The sequence below is a fragment of the Micropterus dolomieu genome, linkage group LG04 (genome assembly GCF_021292245.1).
Source record: "Micropterus dolomieu isolate WLL.071019.BEF.003 ecotype Adirondacks linkage group LG04, ASM2129224v1, whole genome shotgun sequence".
In the NCBI taxonomy this organism is placed as follows: Eukaryota; Metazoa; Chordata; class Actinopteri; order Centrarchiformes; family Centrarchidae; genus Micropterus; species Micropterus dolomieu.
Window position 1 is genome coordinate 18,409,520 of NC_060153.1, and position 13,648 is coordinate 18,423,167.

The 13,648-nt window shown below is 39.5% G+C and overlaps 1 protein-coding gene across 2 annotated transcripts; it reads left to right on the forward strand.

Annotated features, from left to right (window-relative positions):
• The first annotated feature begins 7,107 nt into the window (after positions 1 to 7,107).
• On the forward strand, positions 7,108 to 13,077 carry cygb2 (cytoglobin 2). Of its 2 annotated transcripts, none has more exons than XM_046046377.1 (3): positions 7,108 to 7,227; positions 7,556 to 7,787; positions 10,068 to 13,077. In XM_046046377.1, exons 2-3 carry the CDS (start codon positions 7,608 to 7,610, stop codon positions 10,230 to 10,232), a joined length of 345 nt encoding a protein of 114 aa, XP_045902333.1. In that variant the 5' UTR covers positions 7,108 to 7,227; positions 7,556 to 7,607; the 3' UTR covers positions 10,233 to 13,077. The 2 variants fall into 2 exon arrangements, with proteins under 2 accessions (XP_045902333.1, XP_045902332.1); XM_046046376.1 differs by having other exon boundaries at positions 7,205 to 7,333.
• Positions 13,078 to 13,648: the final 571 nt, after the last annotated feature.

The following is a 13,648-nucleotide window of genomic DNA, read 5'->3' on the forward strand; positions in this document are numbered from 1 at the left end:
GTTGAGAATGACAGCTTTAGTACTGCGTTTATCTCTCTGTTAGATTCCATTGGCTTCTCTCAGAGTGTTCATGAACCGACTCACTGTTTTAACCACACCCTCAACCTTGTTTTGGTGTATGGTATTGAAATTGAACATTTAGTGGTGTTCCCACAGAATCCCTCTTTGTCCGACCACTGTTTGATAACTTTTGAGTTTGTATTGCTGAACTACACGCCATTGGGCAAAAATTTCTATACAAGATGTCTGTCTGATAGTGCTGTAGCTAAATTTAAGGATGCGATTCCATCAGCTCTAAATTCATTATCAAGTCACAAAGTAACAGAGGACTCCTATGCTAATTTCAGTCCCTCCCAAATCGATCATCTTGTTAATAGTGCTGCAGGCTCGCTGCAAATGACACTGGACTCTGTAGCCCCTCTAAAAAAGAAAATAATAAAACAAAGACTGTTAGCTCCATGGTATAATACTGAAACTCGCAAATTAAAGCAAATATCGCGGAAACTTGAGAGGAATTGGCGTTCCAGCAAACTGGAAAATTCTCGTTTAATTTGGCAAGATAGTCTTAAAACTTATAGGAAGGCCCTCCATAATGCCAGAGCAGCGTACTACTCATCATTAATAGAGGAAAATAGGAACAACCCCAGGTTTCTTTTCAGCACTGTAGCCAGGTTGACAGAGTCACAGCTCTATTGAGCCAAGTATTCCCATAGCTCTCAGTAGTTACGACTTCATGAGCTTCTTTAATGATAAAATTCTAGCTATTAGAGACAAAATTCACCAAGACCTGCCCTCAACTGGCACCGAATTATCTCTAAACTCAGGAACCTTAGAAACAGCTGTAGAACCAGATATATGTTTAGACTGTTTTGCTTCCCTCAATCTTTACCAACTAACTTCAATAATTTCTTCATCTAAACCATCAACCTGCCTCTTAGACCCCATCCCGACTAGGTTGCTTAAAGATGTTTTACCCTTAGTCAGCAATTCTATACTAGATATGATCAATCTATCTTTATCAACAGGCTATGTACCACAGTACTTTAAAGTAGCTGTAATTAAACCTCTTCTGAAAAAGCCCAAACTTGATCCGGATGTTTTAGCCAGCTATAGACCTATATCTAACCTTCCATTTCTCTCTAAGGTTCTGGAGAAAGCAGTTGCTAAACAGCTGTGTGACTTTCTACAGAGCAATAGTTTATTTGAGGATTTTCAGTCAGGATTCAGAGCTCATCATAGCAGAGACAGCACTGGTGAAAATTACTAATGACCTCCTCATTGCATCAGACAAAGGACTTGTCTCTGTACTGGTTTTATTAGATCTTAGTGCTGCATTTGATACCATTGACCATCAGATCCTATTGCAGAGACTGGAACATTTCAGTGGCATTAAAGGAACCGCTCTAAGCTGGTTTAAGTCCTATTTATCAGATCGATTTCAGTTTGTACATGTTAACGATGAGTCCTCCATGCATGCCAAAGTTAGTCATGGAGTTCCTCAAGGATCTGTCCTCGGACCAATCCTCTTCACTTTATATATGCTTCCTTTAGGCAATATTATCAGGAAATATTCCATAAGCTATCATTGTTATGCAGATGATACTCAGTTCTATCTATCGATCAAACCAGATGAAACTCATCAGTTAGCTAAACTTCAAATGTGCCTTCAGGATGTTAAAATCTGGATGATAATTTTCTAATGTTAAACTCAGATAAAACTGAAGTTATTGTTCTGGGGCCTAAGCACCTCCGTGACGCATTATCTAAAGATATAGTTTCCCTTGATGGCATCGCCCTGGCCTCCAGCACCACTGTGAGGAATCTTGGAGTTATCTTTGACATGTCGTTTAAATTAAGCAAATTTCAAGGACCGCCTTTTTTCACCTACGTAATATTGCGAAAATCAGGAACATCCTGTCTAAAAATGATGCAGAAAAACTAGTCCATGCATTTGTTACTTCTAGGCTGGATTACTGCAATTCCTTATTATCGGGCTGCTCGAAAAAGTCCATTAAGACTCTTCAGCTGATTCAGCTGAATGCTGCAGCTCGTGTTCTTAAGAGTAGGCTTAAGACTTTCCTCTTTGATAAAGCTTATAGTTAGGGCTGGCTCAGGTTAGTCCTGAACCATCCCTTAGTTATGCTGCTATAGGCCTAGACTGCCGGGAGATTTCCTATGATGCACTGAGCTCCTCTCTCCTCTACTTTCTCTCCCTCTGTATGCAACCTCATCCCATTATTGCATGTTACTAACACAACTTCTCCCCTTTCCGATAGTCTTGTGCTTTCTCGTCCCTCTCCTCTCTCCTATCACTTCCTGCAGGTGTTTCTGGCTCTGGAGCTGTGGAGTCTGGATCTGTGGCTGCGAGTCACCTGCTGCCCCCATGTTCCTGCTCGACACCCTCTGCTGCAACTATTGTTACTAGTCCTATTGTTATTATAATCATTAACATTACGATTGTTATCATTAACACTGCTATAAATATCTGTACCATTTTTCATTTAGTGTATAGCAACATCACCTTTATTGTCTGTACCTCTGTGTGTGTGTGTATATTGTGTAGGCTGCCTCCCTCCCCTCTCACTCCTTCCATCCCTCTCTTTTTCTCTCTGTTCCTCTCCTGCCCTCTCTCTCCCCCTCTCCCTCACCCCAACCGGTCGAGGCAGATGGCCGCCCACCCTGAGCCATGGTTCTGCTCGAGGTTTCTGCCTCTTAAAAGGAAGTTTTTCCTTGCCTCTGTCGCCGAGTGCTTGCTCTTGGTGGGAACTGTTGGGCTTCTGTAAATAGCATCATAGAGTACGGTCTAGACCTGCTCTTTTATGAAAAGCGCTGTGAGATAACTGTTGTTGTGATTTGACGCTATATAAATAAAATTGAATTGAAATTGAATATAGGTCAAGGCAATCATCAACAATACACTTATAAACACATATAAAGCGCAAGCTTGACATTACAAAGAGGAAGGTTTTATGTCTGATAGATAGGGGTTGTCTGGTACCATAGCACACTGCTCTGGTTTTTCACCAGCTTTGGTGGCTCAGAGTTCAATCAAAGGTGCATATTTTGCTGTAAAAAACAGATGAAATTATATTTTGTGTGTCTCTGAATTCCCAGTTATACAACTCTAGCCTGGCAGCAGAAAATTAACATTGTAGTTGTTTTTGCACATTCATTGCGATGTAGCATTATAGTTAGTTGCTTTATAGCAACATATGAAAACATGAACTGAATACACTATTCTGTTGTGTATTACTGTTGGGCGTCTGTAAATAGCATCATAGAGTATGGTCTAGACCTGCTCTTTTATGAAAAGCGCTGTGTGAATATTCAAACGGACAGTAAAATTCCCACCTCTTCTGACTTCCCCCTTAAAGATTTCGTTCAAAAACAAATGCTCTACACCTTGCACAAATTATGGGCTACGGGAGATAGCCCCATTAAGCAGAAAGCATTTTTTTTTAAATGAATGAAAGTAACAGATACATCAAGAGCAACTTAGATACAAAACATAACACATAGACATGTAGATAAAAGGAAGACTACTGCCAGTGCTTTGAGCTAAATGCTAACATAAGCGTGCTAACACTGATGGGGAACCTACTGGGAATGTCATTAGTTTTGCAGGTATTTGGTTATAAACCAAAGTATTGGACACACTGAAACAGTAAACTGGTGGTTATGCTACATGAAAAGTCAGAGGATCAACAAAGTTATTACAGATCACCTCTGGGTACCATGAATACCCAATACCGATGCTTTCAGAAAAATTGACAAAGCGTAGTTGTTTGTGGGAGACGCTCCCGGATGCATCTCGTACAGACTAGAAGTGCTAGCTAGCGCTTGTGTTAAAAGGTGTTGACAGCCCCCCGAAACCCCCTACCCTTACCATAACCATCAGAAATGTTAGTGTCTACGGACGCTGAAGGGTACCTTTAGTGTAAAATAATTACGCTTTGTCATGCTGTCTGAAAGCGTTGGTAATGATGCACTGAGATAAGAAAGCGTTGGAATACCTAATCCAAATTCAATGGCAATAACATTGGGCAGTTTTTTTTTTTTTTATTTAAAAGTAAAAATGTCAACCTGCTGGTGGCTCTAGAGGATAATTCGGGGATCAGTAAAGTCATTAGGATTCTTCACATGGTGAACATGAATGTAATTAAGCCAGCGGTATTGAGTCATAGTTGTGAAGAATACGTGCTTGAAGTTCCGGCAGTGAGGTTGTTCATGGTACTCCAAAGAATTATAAAAACCCTTTCAGTCTAATACAAGTGTGATTAACAAGCCCTACTAATCGTGCTGCTTTGGCTTTGATGACTTCATTTAAATGCAGAGACAGGTACAAGTATGTGCTTAGAGCTCTCCAAAGTACTAAACCCCAGAACTCCTGTCACACAGGGACAAAATGTTTCTCACCATGCCTCTAGACATGCAGTTCTGAAATGTATTTTTCCCCATCAGGACAGTCTAGACACTTAAAAGTCTACATGGATTTTTTTGGGAGCATTACTGTGTCTAATATCTGTATCCAAATGCTGATGATTTACTGTACAGCATCTTAATACTGTCTACTAACAGTATGCAGGATTATGAGATTAGCATTGTCAGTAAAGTTAAACGCTGACCTAAGCCTGTCAGAACTGCTTCAGTGAGCTAAAGGGTAAAACAGAGACAATGTGTACGTTTACACAAACATGTGATGACAACTGCTCTCTCTTCTCATCAAGCTTCAGGCTTGACTGGTTGTTAACATACAATATAAAGTGAGTTAAGTTAGCCACACAGCTGAAGTTTTAGCACTGTTAATGGCCTCCAGCAACAATAAGAAACATAGTTTAGTTTGGTTAGGGTGTGTTTAGGTTGGTTGAGGGAAAGATCGTGGTTGTGCTTAATAAAAACTCCACCACTTATACTTGACAATCCTGCTTTGGATTGCTTTAATTTATTAAATTTGTTTTAATTGTGACGGTGGGACATTTTACAGTTGAAAAATCAAATTGTCAGTGCTCTGTGGTGGACAAACTGTGTAATGTTGACACAGTTTCTAAATTACTTCAAACCTAGTTTGGTATTTTTGTACTGCATTTTCTTGTCACTTATCGTCTGACATATACACAAATACAGATACGTACATCTGCAATAAGTTAATATCAACCAATATATAAGCCTGGCTTATGTCTTGCATGAAACTCTGATGTTCTACACGCCCATCCGTAATCCAATCTGTTAATAAACTTTTACTTATAGTTTAGATTTACACTCTATATTTACATATTATATATTTGCTGCTCAAATATTATTTAATATTTATTTATTAAATAAAGTTCTATCTTATCTTATTGGTCCAACCTCCACATCCCTCGTGCATGTAATTACTGGGGATTCTGGACTGAATAATGTACAAGCCATTGGGTATCTTGAATACCAACCTTGTGTCACACCTCCATTTTTGGATAATGTTTAACTGTAAATGTGGTCATACAGTGGGTCAGGTGGAGCCATGACCAGGAACCAAACCTTAAAGTTGTCAGTGTAATCCTTCAAACTGGCTTATTTAAGAGAACATACTTCCTATAATATTGGTAAACCATGCAAATCTTAAATTCTGAGCGTCAAGGGATCCAACTTTAAAGGATTATAGGGACGTTGGATGCTGAAACTTTCCTGCCACGAGGACGCCTTGGTTACAGGGGATTAAACATTGATCATTTTAACACAAGACGACAGGCACAAAAATAACTCTTTTTTTTTTTCTTCAAAGAAAGAGCAGCACTCTGTTTTATTAAAGCGCTGCAGTTACCTTTCATACGTGTCTAATCAGAACAAGAGCTACTAGACAACCTGTATTATGTCTGTCACCAAGAAAAAGAGTGTGCATATATCGTGACAGCTGGTAGAGCAAAGCTAGGAGTGCTACAGGCAAGCCGAGCTTTTCTAGGCCTAGCATGACATAGGATCTGGGGGATGTGGATGTAGTGAAGCAGGGCTGCCGAAGGCCAAACTCCAACTGGGAAATAACTGTACTAGCAATTCTAGTCAGCTGGAGCACTGACAAGATGTAAAGTGGGTCAGAGCAGAAGTGTTTGTGTGCACTCATAAATCCATCTGCTTTTCAGTCAGTGTTTCAGTTTCTAAAGCTCTGTGTTAATAACTATAGTTTCTGTTGTTGTAAGTGGAAACTGACAATTCTTAATCTATCAAATTTCTCACAAATCCCTTTAGCTAAGCTGGTGGAAACTTCCATATTGCTTTCTTTGGCATATACTTTCCCCCCCCTTAATGAGCTGATGTGAGCTCACAGTCCGCTGTGATGAGAACTGTCAAACTCCAGAGTCAAAACAAAACAAGAATTCTACAAGAAGATTTACATGTTTATCTCTCCTCTTACATCTACCAGGGTGGTTTCAGAATGGGATTTACTAAATCTGCAGCTAAAATAAGTCCAATTGTACACACTGGGCAGACCTCCAGAACAATCAAAACACCTCAGAGATAAGTGTAATTTTCTCCCACATCACAACTGTGCGACTTTTGGACGACTGCGAGATAAACAGTAAACATATGACGTTTCAAAGTAAACTACCAGGAATGTGCACTAGCTTGCATGTGACTGGCCAGTGCAGTGCCTTTCTGGATGATGTCACATTGCAGAGCAGCAAAAGTTCATCTTTATTTTGCCGTTGGCGCCCCTGCGGCTTCAACAGACTGGCTCCACTCAAACAAATGAGTAAATACTTTTTTTTCCCCCACATACGGCTGAACTTCATCTGATTGTGGCCATAGTTTTGTTACTATTTGATGGCGTTCAAAAGGAAAGGTTAAAAAAATAAGGCAAATATATTGTTTTGAAACTGTGATTGCTGATTAAAGCTCGATCTAATTAAATTCATGCAAGAAGTCAAACAATCATCCTGTGCCTGCCTGTAAATGTCAGTGAAGAAACAGTATTTATACATGAGATGGACATTTTGGAAATGGAAGTGGAAAAATATATTATACAGCTTTTTAATCTACTTTGTACAGTACCTTCAGAAGGTGTCTTCCAGGTTGTTCCACTGGCATAAACAGCACCAGAAATGTTTGAAAATTAAACCCTGCTCTTCACAGCACACCTGCATCCAATTACACTCAAAGGGTCTCATCAGTCTTAATCGTCAGAGTACAGAGTTGGATTATATACCTTGCAGACATGAAAACGCACATGTGAGAACTGCACTTTAGTGGAAAGTAGGTGTGCATTTAACAGCTTCAGGATTTCATTGCAGACTCACTGAGGGTCATATTTTGAAAATACGTATTATGAAATTGGAATGAGAGTCACGTTTTATCCTGGGCATGTTCATTTCTTGGATAAATTCTTATTTTTCCACATGCTTTGATTTTTTTGTCTTGTTGGGTATTTTTGTAAACAACACTTGAAAAATAAAAATAACACTGATGTCAAGCGAAGATGCCTTTCTTGTTCACATAATGTGCTTGTGGTCTTAATGCTACGCTCCCTCTCCTTTCATTTTTTCCCAATCTATAGTAATTTGAAATGTTTTTGCCTCCTTAGATTCTTCGTCAACTTCCCATCTGCCAAGCAGTACTTCAGCCAGTTCCAGCACATGGAGGACCCCGAGGAGATGGAGCGAAGCAGCCAACTTCGGCACCATGCCCGCAGGGTGATGAATGCTATCAATACTGTGGTGGAGAACCTCCATGACCCGGAGAAGGTATCGTCAGTGCTGGCCCTGGTGGGAAAGGCTCATGCTATCAAACACAAGGTGGAACCCATGTACTTCAAGGTGACTTTCATGGAATAATCCTCTGTGTGGTGCTAATTGAATTATGCCACATTCTTCTTTTCTTTGGTCAGGGATTTTTTGTATTTCCCAGAATTGTCCTCAATCCAATAAGATACATACATATGCACAGGGGTATAGGGGTGTTGTTTCACTGCTAGGTGAAGATGTGTTGCATTCTCATTTTGGCCACTTGATTGGTACTTGGTACTTGATTGGACCATAGAACAAAGTAGACTCTGTTCTGAAAGACATTTGTTGAGTGCTCTTTGTTGAATAGGTAACACAGTGGAAGTATTTTCTTGCTGCAGCAGCCCCTTGGATTACCAAAGCACCCCAGTGGCACCCCCCAAAATGTTCTCATTACCAATCTAATATCACAGGCGATTCTATTACCTAGTTAAATTTACTCAGGCCAAAAAATGGTGTTATATGCTAAGAGTAACTTAAAGTCATGCCATATATAAAACAATGTTAGAGCAGCCCACAAGTGTAAAGTATTTTATGCTATGCTAATGCATAGAAGAACTGCAACTAGTAAGAAATGTCTTTATAGTGTACAAAAGAGTAAATGAGCAATGATCATGAATTAGACTTAGGCGGTTAGAGTGAAAAATGTATCTCATAGCAGCCAATTCCAAAAAAAGTTAATAAATGTTAAAATCAGTGCTGATAACCTTTTGAGACAGACTATGTTTAATTTAGACCATATGGTTGCGTAATGTTTAATGTGAAACTCCAGTATGATTCCCTCCCTCTGATTGAAGAGTATGAACCGTATGCTTCCTCCCTTCAAGTCTTTTGAATGTCATCTGCAGTTGGTTCATAAATGCAGCTGTGAAGAAGAGAACAGATTACCACCATTTAAGCATCCCCCTACTGGCTTCCGAATGCCTTTAGAATGTGTTGTAAGATTTAATTGATCTCTTTGTGAATAAATCATTAAATAAGTTAGTAACAGTAGGCAATCGCTGTGTATTCCCTGAACTTTTAATCCCTTATGTACACATGTCCTGTCTTATCAGGATGGGGATATCATTATTAGCGCTGAAACATTTATTGGTATTAGTTAAATGCTTTAAGTTGTTTATCACAAAAACAAATCCAAACATTTTAAGCTCCTCAAATGTGAGGAGTTGATGTTTTTTGCTTTTCTGAAGTTGAACATGTTCTGGATATTATGGGCTGAACTGACAATCTGAATTAAACTGTATTTAAAAAAAATAAAAATAATAAATACGGCTGCACCCTTAGTCGTCATATGACAAGCCTAAGACTGCGCCAGCTTCTGAACATGCAATTTCCTGAGCTTTAAGATCCATTTCTTAGAAATACTAGTTTGCCATAAAATTACAACATACAAGATCCAAAATATTGGTTGCAATGAGGGTTGGAACAGAGCAGGCAGAAACCCATAAGCTCGACTTCTAATTTTTAAAGTGGGGTTGTATGGGGGACTTTGGGAGAGAGTGGCTGGATCTGAAATGACAATAGAGTCAGTAACAGGAATGATCAGGGAGCATTCGTAAGGTACCTGTTTTCTCCACTGCTTTCAACCATATCGCATTGCTTTCCTTAATGCATGGAGTTGCTCAGTTGTCTCAGAGATGGTTTAGTTTGTTGTCATGTGACATAAGAATGGGATTTTGGTGACATGATAACAGATATATATAGGGGAATCTTACAGTACCCCCTCCACATATGACCTGTTATTACTTGAAAGAAATCCCATTGAGCTTTGACTGAAAGCATTGAAAACACCACTTAAATGGACCTTGTGTTAAGAACTTCTTTGCCAAAATGCAACTTATTCTTTTTGCAAAAGTTTTATTGCCAGACAAAAGTGAGAATTGAGTTTTAAGGTCCCCAGTTCTTGCAGATTGTGTACTACAAATGAATGTCATATTTCATTCTGTAGCGTTAACACCACGGCTCACCACATTTAAATGCACATCCTCTACCTTTTAGCTTTCCTTTTATATTTTTTTTTCTCTCTCTACTTTCTACATTTCCATTGCCTTTGTATCGCCTGTCCACGCACTGCTTTCATGTTTTACTGTTATCATTTTCAATTCTCACCTGCCTCGCCCACTTTTCTGTAACAGTGAATTGAATGCTTTATTTCCACTGCTTTGCTCTCACTTCACCAACTGAATACTATTTCTCTGCATTACTCCCTCGATAGCCACATATTCCCACTCTTTATATCCCCCTCTCTTTCTCATACTTTTAACTCTTTTCCCCAAATTAATCAAGTTTCTTTCTCACCTTCCTCTTTCCCAGATCCTGAGTGGCGTGATGCTAGAGGTGTTGTCTGAAGATTTCCCAGAGTTCTTCCCAGCAGAGGTGCAGATGGTGTGGACCAAACTGATGGGAGCAGTGTACTGGCATGTGACAGGGGCCTATACAGAGGTGGGCTGGCTCCAGGTCTCCAGCTCAGCGGTGTGAAGCGTTTGGAAGAAGAGGGGTTCAGGAGTTTTCTGTGAGGATGGTTTTTACAGATATGGATAAGATTAACGTGGTAATTCGTGCAACTCTGTACTTTATTTTGGTGCTGTGGTGTTTGTACATCGCGCCATCCAGAGATCACTTGGACACCAAACAATGTAGCCAGACAACATTTTACTTTTCTCCTAATGACATTTTAGCTTTATTGAAGAGGTGCTTTGGTCTGTGTGTTTAGCCACAGAGGCTATCACTGCTAATGCTAACTATCCAGTTCTTCTACTGTTTTTTTCCACACAAACACATCACTTCCTGTTTGGCATGGGACTGTCCCCTTTACTGAGCTACCAAGTGTTTAGCCAAGAATATTAATAAACTGGTAGATTGATTTACTGGTCTGTTACATACATTGACAACTGACCCTTTGCTAAGCCCTGTCTGACATAGTTACTGCTGCTAGGCCTGTTAAGCTTTCCAATCTAGCACGCTACATATGCAGTTTACAATAATAATGGCGACAGATTAACCTCTCAAACTTCTTAGTAGTCTTAGAAATAATGGTCCCTTGATTTCAGACAAAGGTAGGCTTCTTATTTCCAACTGAACGCTGTTAATTTTGCCACCCGTAATAACAACGGTTGCTAGCAGATTTAATCCACTATCGCTACCTACAGTAGCCAATTAATGTTAGCTAGGTAAGTTATTTGATAATGCTGTCTCAAACCAATTTGTTTTAACAAAAACCCAGTAAAACAATCATAAACATGCACTTGAAGACAAGCTACATGAGCTGATGCTAAAAGGCTAAAGCTACATGTCCAAGTAAAGACAGTACTAGTTGATGATACATGTAGAACTAATGGAAACAAAGGACCAGTTTTGCGTGTAGTTAGTATCATCTAGTATTATGGTGCAATATGATAAGTAAGAATGTGAAAAGAGTTTAAGGGAAATGAAAGAGCATCATAGTATCCCTCTGGACTGGCTCCAACACTGTGGGGTAGGCTACCACTACACAGTGGATGTGTCGGTCCTGAAAGGGGGTTATTCAAAACCTCTAAACCTACAAATTAATGTAGTTAGTTATTAATATCCTCCAGGGTCTTCTAAGTAATGCTGGGTTAAGTTACTACCGTATGTGGTGTGCTAGTTAGAACGACATGCAAACATTTGCTGCTCAGGTTAGTGCAGACTAACAAATTAATAATATACTGGTATTGTATTTTGAATTTTGGAGAGGTGATAAGAAAAAACACACACCACCCTTCAAACTCTTGAATACCATTTATTGCTCTAGTCAGTCTCATGTGGAGAAATCCAAAGCTTGACAGGCCTGCTGTGCCTAGTTTCAGATAATCTAATGTTATGTTGGCTGTTCAGGGGACGGTTTGGTGAACGGTCAGCTGGGCATGGCAGACACAGACATTTATTATACAAAAACGTTGCGGATTATTACTTAACAGAGTTCATTTCTGTGGAAACCTGCAGTGACAGAAGCATCTTTCGGCTAAGCCGCACACATGAATACACCTCATGATATTTTGAAAGAGAAATTGAAAGAAATGTTTAGACAAGAAATGATATTTAAGCTCTGAGAGGGGGGCAGGTAGACGCCCCGGCAATGGGACCATGGAGCTACTGACTGTTAATAGATTCTCTTTGTGTCCTACTGCAGTATATCCTCATGTTTAGGGGACCTGAGCCCCTTTCTCACTCTATTGATGCATTGTGTGCTCTTAATGTCTTGTTTAACTTTACACAGGTGTTGTTTGTATAAGTGTACAGTGGGCAAGTGTGCATACTCTTCTGCCTTTGTTTACAACTCATTGACACGTTGATCTGTTGACATGTTAAAGAGGGCTGTTTATTCTTTGCTAAAAGTCTTGGACTAGCAGCAGTGCTTTACATTTTTATTTGCCTATCATTACACAAACGCTTACAACATTGTGAAAGTGAGATGGAAAATATCAGCAGGTGGACACAATCAGCAACCACACATGTATACATTCACATGCATGCTATAAGACCTCCCATATGCTAGTATTTACAGCACTGTCAGTTTGTTTACTTCTTCAAAACCCCATCAGCGAGACGTGCTGCGTTAAAGCTCCATTAAGGGCTTTATAGAGTCTTCTCTGGAGGTCTGCAGAAAACATGTCAGCTTTAGAAGTGCCATCAGGCTGTTTCTTTAGATTTCTAACATCTAAAGGATACCCAAATACATACAAATACATGAAATGCAGTTGTACTGCCTTTGCTCTAACACAATGGATGGAATTTTTTTGTTTGACAAGGGGATTGGTGGATGCTTAACGTCATTTTTTCCTCACAGTTTCTCTCTAAACTCATGCAGACGTCATCTTCAATTATCTGCACCTCCACAAACATGCAGCATACTGTCAAACAAACTTTCTTTAACTTACTTAACCTCATCTTATTTGGACTGCATGCAGTCCCCATCTGTGAGCCCCTTTCTAGTCAATTTCCCAAACATATACGCAAATCTGTTTAGGATGGACATTTGATTCAATCTTCAGTTTGCATCTGCTCCTGTGACGTCCTGGTTCTCCCATCTGACCCCCCTTGGCATCGGCATCTGGCATTAATGAGGAAGTAATGAGTCTCCTCTCCTCCTCATTTGGTCATTCATCTACTGTAACTTCCCACTGCCTCCGTTAGGGCCGTGTCACTGAGATCAAAAACAATTATGATTGGACAGATGGTTATAAACCTACCACACCGTGTCAGCCAGTCACAACAACGCTTTTTAAAAATGTCTTTCATACATATTTAGGAAAATTTGTTTAGCACAGTTACATTCAAGAATAAATACCTCAAATAAAACATGTATATAGTGTATGCTTGAAGTGATTTCCTGAAGGTATTAATTACACATTACGCCTTGACCTAGACCAGTGGTCTCCAAACTTCCTTCCCACCCCCCAACATGAATTGAATTTGTATCAAACAGGAAGAATATTGGAGAAACTATTCTAAGTATTACTAGCAAGAACGAGAACTGCATGTTTTTCATTAGTTTCTGCTGTGCAAATGAAAATTGTAAGTTAAATTTTGCTCAAATGGCCAGAGTTTATGCATGTGCATAAATAAAACATAATGCTCATTAATTTAACTAGTGATCTTGAGATAACAATAGATTAAAACAATAACCACAAGTACTTGGTACTTGGCTTCAGTATCTGTAAAAGCCTGCCATTTACATCCAACTTGCTCAGACTGTTTACTAAGAGCTCCCATTAAACGAGTTCCTTTTTAAGTTGAACTGGAGAGTCGTAAGCCTACAATATGCCTCACAAGTTAGACAAGTGTATAAAAATACACACAGGGGTCAAACAAACCTCAAGGTAAACTATTTCCACTTTGGCTCAAACAGCTTTGGAGGCAGTAAAGCTGTTGTC